Source organism: Pogona vitticeps, chromosome 4 (assembly GCF_051106095.1).
Source record: "Pogona vitticeps strain Pit_001003342236 chromosome 4, PviZW2.1, whole genome shotgun sequence".
Taxonomy (NCBI): Eukaryota; Metazoa; Chordata; class Lepidosauria; order Squamata; family Agamidae; genus Pogona; species Pogona vitticeps.
In genome coordinates, this window is record NC_135786.1 from 77,544,341 (window position 1) to 77,558,265 (window position 13,925).

At 43.2% G+C, this 13,925-nt stretch overlaps 1 protein-coding gene across 1 annotated transcript; it reads left to right on the forward strand.

Moving 5' to 3' along the window:
- Positions 1 to 2,860: 2,860 nt before the first annotated feature.
- On the forward strand, positions 2,861 to 6,600 carry GADD45A (growth arrest and DNA damage inducible alpha). Its single transcript, XM_020795280.3, has 4 exons — positions 2,861 to 3,042; positions 3,775 to 3,876; positions 4,538 to 4,757; positions 5,875 to 6,600. Exons 1-4 carry the CDS (start codon positions 2,999 to 3,001, stop codon positions 5,986 to 5,988), a joined length of 480 nt encoding a protein of 159 aa, XP_020650939.1. The 5' UTR covers positions 2,861 to 2,998; the 3' UTR covers positions 5,989 to 6,600.
- Positions 6,601 to 13,925: the final 7,325 nt, after the last annotated feature.

The following is a 13,925-nucleotide window of genomic DNA, read 5'->3' on the forward strand; positions in this document are numbered from 1 at the left end:
ATGGTTTGCCAGACATAGCTAATTATGGAAACACTCCCCTTATATTTGCCATCAAGTTGTTTTTCACTTAAAGAGAGCTTCCAAATGAGTGACTTCCAGTAAGGCCCATCATTAATAGCCCACCTTAGGTCCTGTAATGCAAGGCTGCTCCTTGATTTCTCCTGTTGCCTTCAACTTTTTACTGCATTATTTTCCTATCTAGTGAGTCTTGTCTTCTTTAGGGAGGTGTTTCCACTGGTGTGGAAGAAACTTTTATAATTATCATGTGGGAAACTATTTGCAACATACACCTGGCCACATGGAACAGCTTGCTTGCTTTTCAAATGAACTGGGCCTAAAGTCTGAAACAGACCACATATCTCACAAGAAATTTGCCGAAATGCCTACACTCCTTATATTTGTTTTCTACATGGTGATGGTAATGTCAGACAGTTGGCTTACACATAGTTTCACCTAACCACATGAGGACTCATCAGACACCACACAGACAGGCATCAGGAAAAAAACAATCCTTCATCACATCTAGACCGAGTAAAGACTTTGGCCAATCAATGCAGCATCAACACAACAAGCAGAATTACACTGCTTCCTCCTCTTTATAATCCATTCCCTGAGTGGCAGGACTCTTGAACGATTCCCTCATAGGTCAGGCCCTTTATTGCTTTGAACAGTTCTTAGGGAGGTGTCCAAAACCTAAAGAGCAATGAGACTACAACAGGAAACATCATGTCAGCTTCCCTTTTTTTCTGCATGAACAATAGGAAACTAGACCATGCAGCCTTTTAGGTAGGCCCTGCTGTAGGTGAGCAAAATGTAGGTATCTGTGGGCATGGGCTTGTGGCTGAAAATCTCAGAATTTTACCTGGAATTCTTGAAGAAACTGGAAAGTTCAAAAATGTGAAAATGCACACCCCAAATGCACATTGTCAAGACTGAATAGTGTGTTTGATGTGACTTGAAGGTTCTTTTAATAGTGTTTTATCTTTTTCAATGTGCTTCTTCTACATGCTAAGCTGGGGGGGGGGGACTGCTCTTTCCAAACCTGTTGTCCTGGTTTTAACATGCTCCAAATGTAATTTGCCACAAACTTGCTCATATAAATAAATCCAAGTCTGAAGGGGAAAAAAACCTAGCTGTTTTCCAGGGTGACATGCTACTGTTGAAAATTCTTTAAAAATGATTTAAAAGAAAGGTTTTAGCAGGACTGGGGAAACGTACAGTCATGATGACTGTGTCCAAAAACGGACAAGATGTTCATGGAAAATTTGCTGGTTAATAACTATCAAGAAAGTAAGAAACATTGAGCAAAGTTCTATTAATTTAAAGCTCTTTGTATTATTTACTTTATGGCTCAGGTTCAAATCCCTATTCAGCCATGAAGGTCTCTGAGTGACTTTGGGTCAGTTTCACTCTCCAAGCTTGACCTTCCTCACCTGGTTTCTGGGAAAATAAAATTAGCAGAACTGAATACTCAACACCGATTTCCTCAGAGAAAGAATGTGTTTGGAATGTAATAGATCTACACATGCACAAATAAATGCTGGTGCAAAGCACAAGAGTTCGGGAAAGGTTTTGCTGTTGGTTTTTTGGTGGGTGGGGGCAAATTCCACAAATGTTCTGGCTGCCTGTTCTGTCGCTGGCAGTTGTACTGTACTCGCAAAAAGGGTAATGCTTCCATGTTCTGGAGTTTCATTTCTCCCAGTAAGTCTTCCATTAACTGAAACTGCGTTCTAAATGTCACACAGAGACACACACAGAGTTGCTACATAAGCCTGCTTTTTTTGAGCAGTGCCAAGCTGCCGCTACAGTATGCCGATGGCTTTGAGATTAACACCAGAGCAAATGGTTGAAGCTGCAAGTGTCAACTAAGGTCAGAGAGGTCACTGAAGTTTGGAAACAGTGCCTGAGGTGCAAAGCCAACTGCTGCACTGTCGCTAAATAAAAAATGCCCATAAAATCCCACAAGGAAGGCCCAAGACACAGCCTCCTCAGCCTCGGAAGGACACCCAGGAACAATTAAAAGAAAAAATATCATTGCAGCAACAGAAAATGGGGCCCTATCATCCTTTGGGGTTGCTCCAGGAGTATACAAAAGCACGTTCACTGCCAAGAGCAGACTTCTCCTTGGTTTTAATAACCTGCTTGCCACCAGCTATTTATTCCAAAAGGCGATCTGCAAAGCGTAGGCCTTCAAACAGAAGCTGACCGTCAATCGCTCCCCCCCCCCCCGCCGCTGCCACAGCCCCCTTTCTCAAAACAAAGGCGAAAAATGCGCACCAACAAGAAAAACAGCTGAACCAGGAGAGAGAGCGAGGGAGAGCTTTCCACAGCAATCCCTCGCACAATAAGTCCCGCCCCTGAGCACTGCCGTCGTCCAATCCGCGCCAGCCGTGACAGGGAAAGTTACTGACACAGCGCTCTCTCGCTCTCCCTCTCTTCACCCCCCCTTTTTTGTGTGGAAGGGAGAGCAGAGAGCACAGGGTAGGGCGCGAGAGTTGGTGGTGGAGGAGGAGGGGTCAGGGAGAGGGCCACGGCTCATTTGCATGACCCAATAGCATGGCCGCATGCAAACGAGGTGCGAGGCGGTTGGCTGGGGGTTGGCAGGATAACTCCGGCCGAAGCAACCCTTTGTCCCTCACACCGGTTGCGGTGGCGCGTCGGGAGGATAAGGTTCGCTGCGGGCTGGCCGAAGGGTCCGGCGGGCGTTGGGGCTGCAAAGCGTCCCCGGGGGAGGGGGAGAAAAAAAAAAAAAGAAAAGGGCCGGGAGTAAAGTTGCAGCAGCAGCAGCAGCGGCAGCAGCAACGCCTGCGGGTGGGGCAGCTCTCCAGCGACAAAGGCGTCCCGGTTCACCTCAGGGCAGGTGGAGCCGAGCCAGCCCGTCCAGCAGTGCGTCAAAGAAAGGGAAGCGGAGGAGAGCAGGGCAAGGGCGCCCGATTCCCCCCAGCTGGCCTCCCTCCTTCCTCTCCCCTCCTGATTGCAGGAGCTTCGGAGCTGCAACATGACTCTGGAAGAACTCGCGGGGGAGCACCAGACCTTTGGAAGGTACAGCTGGCCAGCCCTCGAGAGAGCGCGCGCGCGCGAGAGAGAGCCAGGCGGCGGGCGGGGAATGGCCTGAAGAGACTTTTTTTTTAATTGTTAAAAAAAAAAGCCCCCATCACCAACGCTTCTCGTTTTCGGAATTCGCTTCGCGGGGCAAGCGGGGCGCGAACCGCACACCTCGCCTCCGCCGCCCTGAGGAGGCGATCGCCCGCCGCCTCACCGTTCGTGACGGGGAAGCGCGGCGGTGCAAGGATTCCTGACGGGGATCTGCGGGGGGGGGGAAAGGAAAGCGGTGTGGGAGCAAGGGGAGGAGGAGGTCTCTCCGCTGGTGGTGGTGGCGGTGGCGGTGGTTGTGAGGTCAGAAAACCCGGTGGGCTGCGTGGGTGCGTCTGCGTGAGGGGAAAGGCGGCCCGGCTCCTGACAAGGGTCGACCGCAGTTGCGAAGCAGAGAAAAAGGGATCGCGATGCATGCTTGAACCCGTGCTGAAGCCGGACTTTCTCGCTGCCGTTATCTCGTTCCCCTTCTCCTTTCCGAGGCGATCACTTCGGATTAAGGGGATTTTTCAGCTCCACTCAGTTCTGCAGGATAGAAGAGGGTTGGAGAAGGAGGTGGCCCAGGCTGGCACTTAAAATTCTGTGTGTGTTTGGGTTTTTTTAAAAAAATCTGTTTTCGTAAACATTTTGGCTGTGGTTTGAAGTGGCCTTTTCTTCTTTTTGGGGGGCATCTTCCACCAGCATGGAGAAAGTAGGGGACGCCTTGGAGGAAGTCCTAAGCAAAGCCCTGACTCAGAGAAGCATCACTATCGGCGTGTACGAAGCTGCCAAGCTGCTGAATGTGTAAGTGAGAGCTGACTTTTCTGGTGTCATAATACTAATAAAAATAAGAGGAGGAGTAGCAGCCACCCAGCGAGCCCTCCCATGTTTCTTAAGCTGCAGCTCCTTAGGGCTTTTGGGTGCAATCTTGCCCTACCTGAGGAAACACGTTCTGTGTGCTTTATGCAGACAGAAAACCTCTTGGTGCCTCTGCCTATATCATCATTATATAAATGTTTGCTGAGCTTGTATATGTGTGTGTATCACACATGCAGTTTCTTGATGGGTTGAATTTTAGCAGAGGTTTCCCCCTTCTGTGCTACCCACAATGCAAGAGTTCCAAACATCCAGTGACAGTTGGCACAATGGGAACTGCTGACCAGTGCTTTTGAAAGGCGCTATTCAGTTTTGTGCTGAAATGTATTCACACTGAACCCCCCCACCATTCTGTGGGCTTTGATAAGAGGTGATGAGTGCTTAAAAATTCAGTTTTCATCATCCAAGGTGTGTGTAGGATCAACATGCCGATCCATGATAAATATTGCATACACTACTGTATAGTTAGTATGTGTTTCTAGCAAGGCCCTTGACTTGTTCCTGTTTTGTCTCTTACGCTCACATTGTAAAATGCATCATTGTTAGTTGGGCAGTGACTAAATTGCTGTGCATTGTCTTATCCCTGCAGGGATCCAGATAATGTGGTGCTTTGTCTGCTGGCAGCGGATGAGGAAGACAACCAGGATGTTGCTTTACAAATTCACTTCACTCTGATCCAGGCTTTCTGCTGTGAGAATGACATCAATATACTTCGAGTGAGCAATCCAAACCGGCTGGCAGAATTGCTACTTCTGGGGGCAGGCGGAGGGAGCGAACAGCCTGCAGACCTACATTGTGTACTTGTGACAGTAAGTGCTAGACTTTGCTATTAACATATGGTCCACAAATTCTACCACACTAGAGTGACCTCACTGTTGCTTAAACATTTCCTGCTTGGGTGTGAAGAGCAGTGTTTCATTACATGAGTTTGCATTGCAAATTTTGAAAATCTGTCTTAAAAACTACTCACACTCTTAATTTTTTTAAATCACATTTTGGACTTAATTATGTTCACCATCTCCTGCTAGTTCATCTGTCTCTTATTTGAATGAGAATCCAGGTGACCGTTTCCTTTGTGCAAATCGTATCACATTTCTTCTTTGGCTCATGGGATTTTCAAAGTAAAGACATGTTCAAACATGTTCTATCCTGTTGACGACAGGAGAATACAACCCCATGAGTCACCTCTCTACAGTAATTCCCTGCCTATATTTGTCTTTCCTTGTTACTAATTGGCGCAGAGGTCATTAGCTAATAGCTCAATGTAACTGACAGAATGACCTGTCAGTGTTAACTAAGTGCTGATCTATACATGGGATTGATTGTGATTTGTGAACAGTTGAAATGTTCAAGGTAATCTAGGAACCAGGTTTCAAGCAGTTACTTTTCCAATGTTAATCTTACAAATAATTTTTAAAATTAAATATCCCAGGTTATATTGTTAACACTACTTATACACATATGTGTAATACAAAAAAGACGGAAATTTATTGACAGTGTTTAGCCCTTATCCAAAGCTAGGATATAGGCAATTTCCTCAAATTTCCAAATAAATAAGTAAATAAATAAATTTACAGACTAATTCTACTCAAAAGAGGGGGAAAAGGACAATTTCCACTTGTTTTGGACAATTTCCATACTACAGCCTCTTGTTTCTTCAAGCTGGAAAGACAAAAGTTAGTTTGAAAATAGTTTGCAGAATATGCCATACAACAGATTATGTTGTGACATTTTGCTCTGAAAAACTGAATGTACTGTACTGTACATGCCTGCTCAGAAATGGGCCTCACTGAGTTCACTTGAACTTACTCCAAAGTGAGTGAGAACATGATTGCAGCCTTTTGTGGCATTTATCCACAGGCATGTTTTACTGTCAACAGCATTACCTTGTATTTTATACTGAAAAATCTCTCCATTTCCTTACAGAATCCACATGCTTCTCAATGGAAGGATCCAGCCCTTAGTCAGTTGATTGGTTTTTGCCGGGAAAGCCGCTACATGGATCAGTGGGTCCCCGTGATTAACCTTCCTGAGCGGTGACAGCATTTGAATGGAACTGAACTGGATAGCGGAAAAAAGATGCACTGAAGTTTCAAAATACTTTAGTAGTTTGCTCAGGAAGTGATTTCCCAGCCTGACACAAGGGTTACAGTAACTGATGTCAAGTCGGTAGGTTGCGGTTGGACTACACACTGTGTGAAACTGAAGGATATTTAACTTTGCTGGTGGAAGATGATGGACCTGAAGTGGAAGTTATGTTGAGGGAGCAATCAGAAATCATCAGAGGAAGTCTGAACCCTGCAAGAAGGTTGCGAAAGTGATGTGGCATAGTTTCCTTAAAGAAAACACACTTAATATGCTTTGTTGGAGTTGTCAAAGAGCAACTTCTTAGTTTCTATACTTGACAGAGTGAAAAAGTTCATTATCCTCAAAACAAATTCTGTTTTGTGTCAATATTCTGATTTCTTAAGTTTTTATTCTAAGAAATACTAAGTTATTTTATATGGACAAAAGATTTATTTATCCTTACAGGTGTTGAAGAGCATCCTGCTTGCACCATTCATATTAAAATGTTTGAACTGATACCTTTTAATAAATTGTTTGAAATTGGACTATGTTTTCTGAAATAAACATTTAAAAGGCATGAAAGAATCAGTGTTTGGTTTTATCATGGGTGATACAAGGAGCTGGTTCTGGCAACAGTGATTCGAGAAAACTGATGGTCAGTACTCGGTAAGGTGTTTCTACATTATTGAATTGCTTCCTCCTGTGGAGCTAGGAAGGGTTTCCCACCTGCCAGCAGCAGGTGAACCCTCAGAAACTGATTAATATTAATCATGTGACATCAAATCAATTCTGATTTGTGGCAATCCTTTTCAGGGTTTTCTAGGTAGAGTACTCACAGGTGGTTTACCATTCTCTTCTTCTAGGGGTGTCCTGGGACAGTGCAGCTTGCCCAAAGCCACACAGGTTGGTTCTACTTGCAGGAGGCAGTGTGGAATCAAACTCCAACCTCTGGCTCTGTAGCCAGCTCTGTAGCCAAATACCTAAACCATGAGCTATTCAGAAATGGTGTTCAGGTGGTATAGAGAGCTGTTTTGGGAATTCAGAAAGCTGTCATAATAGCAATGGAGTGCTATCATAATATTGAATTCAAGTCAACAGCACAAGACATTTGTGGTGACTTAGGCTGCTGGCCCAATATTTTAATATTTGCACATTACTTTTGGAAATTCCTTACAACGGTATAACAGCTGCAAATAATGGGACATCCAGAACTAGAAATATAGTTTTCACTATTTGTCCTTACCTCCTCCAGCATATACAGAAAATGGCTTACATATATATTCCTGCACAGGGCAGAGGTGGACAAAACTTCCAAAAATAAAGACTTACAAAAAGATCCAAGGTTTACAATATTACAGAGTCCTGAAATGGAAGAGAAGTTGGCCTTGCTTGCTTTTATCATCGCCTTACTGCCTACACAGGAGTCACACAGTTAATTTTTAAAAATGCAAAGAAAAGAAACATTGTTTGGGTATGGAGGGAAGTTGTTGCTAATTCCATTCCAGGAAATAGCCAGAGGTGCCTTTGGTCAGCCATGTGTTTGCCAGATAACTTCATCAAAAACACATGCATGCTCTTAAAAGAATTAAATACTTTTCCATTTGACAAATTTTTGGCACAATTTATTTAGGGAAAATTCTAATACAACACCTGTGCACTCTTGAGGAAAGATTTTCTGTATGCAACGGATGCACATATCTGATAAGGCATGGGTCTGCTTATCTGAAGGACCCACTGGTCCTGTGATGTTAAACAAATCAAAGCTGTGTGTGAATAAGTGCAACAAGTCATATGCTAAATGTCTGTCGAAGGCTTAAGAGTTTATCTTAATACAGGTAATTTGACGTACCTCCTATTTCACTTTTCTGTTGTATAAACCAAATATTACTGCCTCAGCTGAGAGCTGTTTACAAAATTCAGAGAAAGGCATACCTAAATCCCATTCAAAATGGGCAGCTTATAACTGAAAAGTTTGATTGGGGTCTTGTGAGTTTAAAATTCCAGCTATAGCTGCAAATTTTGTTTTAGTATCAGTGGACTGTTAAGAGGGATCCACTGAATGGGTTAAGCATTATGCACAAAGAAAGCACTGCATTAGTATATTACATTAAAGAAACAAAAGAAAGGGCAGATTTGTTTACTTTGCAGAATTCCATGGAAGTATATGTAAACATTCTGACTCTAAAATGTTGAGGGCAAGCATACAAAGAGGCTAAAGAATATTATGGTTCACAAACAATATGAAGTCAGGGCATTTGGGTTGATGCTAAAATTAACATATTATGATGGGAAATGTACAGGGAATTGAATTCGTAAACAGTTTTCAGGGTATGGACACTCAAGGAGATGTCAAAGGTTTATACATCTGAAAATTCAGATTCCGTATTAGGAATCAGAGCAACCCAAGACATTTGTGTTTCAAGGCAGAAAACTCAGTTAGTGCTCCCTGTGGTGACACCACATAATCTTGACATCTGCAAACTACCTAAATTCTGCTCAAGGACAGGGCACACCTTGTACCTCTTGTTAAGGAAAGGAACACATGCCACTTGTAGATATACAATCCAGAGCAGTGATAGGCAACGTAGTGCCTACTTCCTTATATTTTGGATGACCACTCATGTAAACCTTCACCAGTATGCCCAGTGATTGGGTCTATGGGAGTTGTATTCCAATACATCTGCCCGTCCCTGCTATAGAGAATCTCTTCAGTTCTTTCCGTCTTCCCTTTCTGAAGTAACTACAATCAACAATGGTGTCAAATTGTTGGAAAGAGCAATGGGCTTCTGGAGCCAGCTTCCTTGAAAGACAGCAGTTCAAGCTGCTTTCCAGGCACCTCGAAGCATCCTGGGTGCCAAAGGACCTTGTGATGCACACCTTGCTTTTCCCAAGGTAAGAGCCTAGTCTGAGAGTGAATAACAAGTTGGAGGCAGGCCTTGCTAAGGGCATTTTATAGGCATGACGGTAAGACTGCACAGGTTAGATAAGCAGACTCCATTTACTCTCAGATCTCAGCAAAGTCTGCCCTGTTTCACTTCTTCTGTGTATTGTGCTAAGGCAATGCCCCCTCTCTCATGGGCACAACATGTTAAGCCGTTCAGTGCGCACCAGTGTAAACGACACGTGCAGAAAAAAAGCAAAGTGTGCTGCTTATATATCACACCATAATGCTTAGAACACTCTCTAGGCAGTTTACTATTATTATTATTATTATTATTATTATTATTATTATTATTATTATTATTATTATTATTATTATTATTATTATTATTATTATTATTATTATTATTATTATTATTATTATTATATAGACTACACATTGCTCCAAACCCCCCCCCATGAGCTAGGTGTACATATTTTATCAACCTCGGCAGGATAGAAGTCTGAGTCCACCTCCAGTCAAGCTGTCAGATCCGTTCGTATGGAACGCTGACCACGAGCAGTTTTGACTGCGTTACTACAGTGTAACCACTGTGCCATGAGGCCCCAGAAGCAGCCCAATAGAATGCAGTTCAGCTCACAGGGAACTGGTATGGTAAAAGGGAATCTCAAACTTACGTGACCTTCCACTGCTACTATACTGTTCCAGCGGAACTATCCATTCTACATTGGATAGTGAATTTGTATTACTTAGTTTGTCTGTTTCATTTATAGCCCACCTTTCCCCTAACGCAGGGATCCAAGGAAATTTACAACTCATTTTTTAAAAGGACCTGAATGATAATATTCAAGTGCAATTAAATATATAATTCTTATTGCTCTTTCGCATATGACCATATAATAAATATGTAACAAGAACAATGACCACTAAACGTAGAACAATTAAAATAATTTAAAAAAAATGAAAATGTGGCATCCCCCCCATTAACATCTTTCTCTACAGCTCACTCTGTTGCCAAAAGTTTATCTGTCAACCTAGCTCACATGGAGAGGAGTTCCAAGCCCAGAGGTAATGATCAAAAAAGCCCTCTCTTTTAACCTCACCAGATATGCCCGTGATAGTGGTAGAAACAAAGAGAAGGTCCTTCTTTTAAGGTCTTAGAACCCAGGGAGAGTCATATGGCTGGTATTTCAGACAGTCTTGACTGCAGTAATACAGAGCTTTACAGGTCATAAAGAGCAGAAGAGACACTGTTCAAAACAGAGAACTGCATGAATGGAATGTTGTGATCTTGTTCAGCACTCATTGCACTGCACGCGTAATGCTTTAATGATAAATCAAAGAAACAAACAAGGATCGAAAAAGAGGGATGCAAGCAAAAAAAGGAAATTAAACACCACTAAGCCAATATTGCCATTCGGTAGCTAGTCACAAGTGAAAGCAGGGAAATGAACAGGACAAAGAACAAGGCACTGAAAATGGAAGAAACCACACAGTTGTTTGAAAATTTATCCCCTGAAATCTTGCTTTGCATGCCATTTTAAGTTTCAGCCTTCAAAATAAAAAAAAAATGCAAAATAAAATACACATTTAAGGCATACTACCTTTGAAAGTATTTTTCCACTTTAACCTTTACAAAATGAAGAGGCAGAAATATCAGTCATTAAAGTATTATACGAACACTTTTTGTTAGAAATTGAACAGTAAGGACACATTATTATCTACGGAGGTCATCCAGAGAGCTATCATCTAAGAATTGCTGTGATGGAATTTTGCACATGTCTGAATGGAAGGAATGGAGGTGGTTCATCAGCAAAAGCCAGATGGATGGAACCAGATGGCCCAGTATCCTGCACATAGTTAAAGATCTATGACTAACTGCTGATGAAATTGCAGTTAAACTGTGTGTATCTGTAGAACTGGAAATTAGTTTGCTAAGTCATCGCTTGAAACTGCTGGAATGAAAACCTAAAAAACAATCACTATCTTGTCCTCATTGTTTGTGCTAGTTGCTTAGTACACATAAAAAATGTCAGAGGAGGGAAAAGCCAGATTCTGCTTACAGCTATAACAGTGCCAAGCAGTATTATCTGGAACACTCTGAAGTTGCATTCAAATAGCAGAGTCCCGGTGCCACTTCAGACACTCCAAAATTAGGGGAAGAAACAAAAGAACTGAAGGACAAAGGAATATCACTACTCTTTCCAAAACCTTTGCCCAGAATGGGCAACCTGCTGCTTTCAGGAGGTTTTGGACTACAATTCCCACAATTCCTTACCATTAGCCATGCCAGCTGGGTTGTGGGGGGGGGGGAGGTCTGGAAGTTGGAAGTGCAAGAGATATGGAGGACAAAAGATTCTTCACCACTGTTTTAAAAGGGTATATTTCCAGACAGCAGTGCCCAGTTTCACTGCTGCAAAAGGGACAAGAAGGTATTCCATATACAGGTGAGCAAGGAGGGGAAGGGGAGGGGGATGCCATGTTTAAAAGTAGATGGCATGCTTTGAGGTATGTACCTCACCCATTCTTCCTGTCCCCCACCCATCCCGTAAGAGATAATGGACATAACATTCACCTATGAACAGAGTTTCCTTTACCTGCTCTGCAAGCAATGGAAACTGAGAACCAGCTTAACAGTCCTGTCTTACTCAACAGGTTGCAGCAGTTATGCCTTGCACAGGAGAAAGTATGGGAAATGCAGCTCAGTTTTGTCTCATGTGCATTACATTGATTCTCAGCGACTGTGATGTATCTGGCTATCTGCCTGCACACAGAAATTTCGTTTCCACTACCCTTTGCCTTATTGCTCATGGGGGAATGAAGTGGTTAAGACTGGCTTCTTAACACTGGTTAAGAATATATTAGCACATATACTCACCCCATAGCTGTGATCTTGCTGCACCTTCTTTCTCCTGGTGCACCCTATTGTCAGGAAATGCTAGACATCAGAAGAATTCTGGCCCTACTCACCATTTTCCTTCCAGTTTTTTTTTTTAAAGGAGCACATCTTAGGATAGCTGCTTTTTTGCAGTGGTGGCTCCTCCATGATGCACTGGCATACCTCAGTCTCTGCCCCAGCCCTCCCATTGCCTCCTTACAAGAGACAGAAGGCTTCTCTGTACACGTGTATACGTGAATGCCATGGAGATAATTCTCTGTTCGTCCCAGCTCTGCCTACCATTGGTTGTTGTGCCTTCCACCCCACCCACCATAATGGGCACCAGCCACCAATGGCTCTTTTTGGACTATGGTCATGTTGACTGGGAACTTCTGGGAGCTGTAATCCAAAATAGTAATGTTTCCAAACCAACGTACCCTCTGATTTTCAGCCTCGCTCGGTGGGGGTCTGCCTCTCTCGTCCGTGACTTCGCACCTCTGTCCACGCAACTCCACCCCCCCCCCATTCAAGGTTCCATCGTGACTGGAACTAAAGGGGTTGGACATGATCGCTGCACAGAGGAAGAAAGTTGCATGGTGGGAGGTGGAGTTGCGTGCATGCACAGCTTTGAGGGAACTTTGCTCCAAACTCTACGATGCTGTGAATTCTCCAAGCATCATAAGGAATAGGGTTGTCATCTTCTGTACCTGCAGGACTTCTGTGGCAGGGGAAGTTACATGAGAGAAGCAGTAATGGGTAACCACATTTATCCATTACTGCTTCTCTCTGCTGGCTACTGTTGTACAGTGGTGCCTCGAATTACGAACTTAATCCATCCTAGAAGATGTTCACAAGTCGAAATGTTCTTAAGTCGAATCAGCATTTTCCCATTTCCCAATGCACTGAAACCAGATTAATCCGTTCCGGGTTTTTTTTGTATGTAGAAGCGCTGGTTGTAAGTCGAAGCATTAGTTCCCATAGAAAATAATGCAAAACTGGTTAATCCATCCTCTCCCACTAAGGGAAGAATTTTTTTTAACCTAACATGACTTAGGTTAAAAAAGGGCAGGAAAGGAGGAAGGGAGGGAACATTGGGGAAAAGAGGAAAGAAAGAAGGTCATCATTGGGGCACACAGACACCCCCCCCCCGACAAAGGTTTGTGCTGTTAAGCACAAAAAGAGAGCAGACAGACACAGAGAGAGAAGACAATTGGGGAGCGGGGAGTTCGAAGTCTAAAACACATTTTAAACCCAAACATGCTAAGCCCACACATTTTATATCAACACCTTTTAAACCAAAGCAAGCACAGGAAGCATAGAGAAGACAAGGGGGGGGGGAAGAAACGTGTGTCTAAACTCCATTTTAGAGCACAATAGTCAGCACAGACCTTTGCAAAAAATGTTCTGATTTTAAAACCAAAAGACTGAAATCCATTTTAAAGCACACCAGCCAGCACAGACCCTTGCAGAAAGAGTCTGCAAGACCCACCAGAGCACAGAAACATAACCCCCACCTAGCCCAAACCCAAGCTGCAAAACCCCTGTACAATAAATACAGTGTACTCACCCAGAACAGGCAGCCTCTGTTTTAAAAAAGAAAGTAAAAAATCCAAAAATCAAAAATTAAAAAAGCAAAAAAAGCAAAAAAAGCAAAAAAATAAAAATAAAAATACAGTACGTACAGTGCAGTACCAGGCAGTCTGAAGACTCTCTCTGTATCCACTCTCTAACCACTGGGGTCAGCGAGGTAGCAGACAAGCAGCCTCTTCACTGGCCAACGGTTAATTGAAAGTTCAAATTTCCCACTTTCCCCCTGTTCTTTTTTCTCTTTGTAAGTTGAAGCTCCGTTCGCAAGTTGAAGCAAAATTTTGCAACTGGAGCTGTTCGTAAGTTAAAATGTTCATATGTAGGGGTGTTTGTAAGTCGAGGCACCACTGTATTTGTTAAGCTGCTGCTGGCAATGTCCTCTGGAAAGTCAAAGGAGACTTAAAGAATGAAGATGACAACTCCTCAGAGGAACAGCTTGCTTACCAAGCATCTGCATATCAACTAAAGCCCCACATATGATTCAGAGGCCTTGTTGCAGTAGTGCTCTCAAGGGCTCAGGCAGCTAACTCAAAGTTGACTCAGCCTTCCATCCTTTGAAGGTTT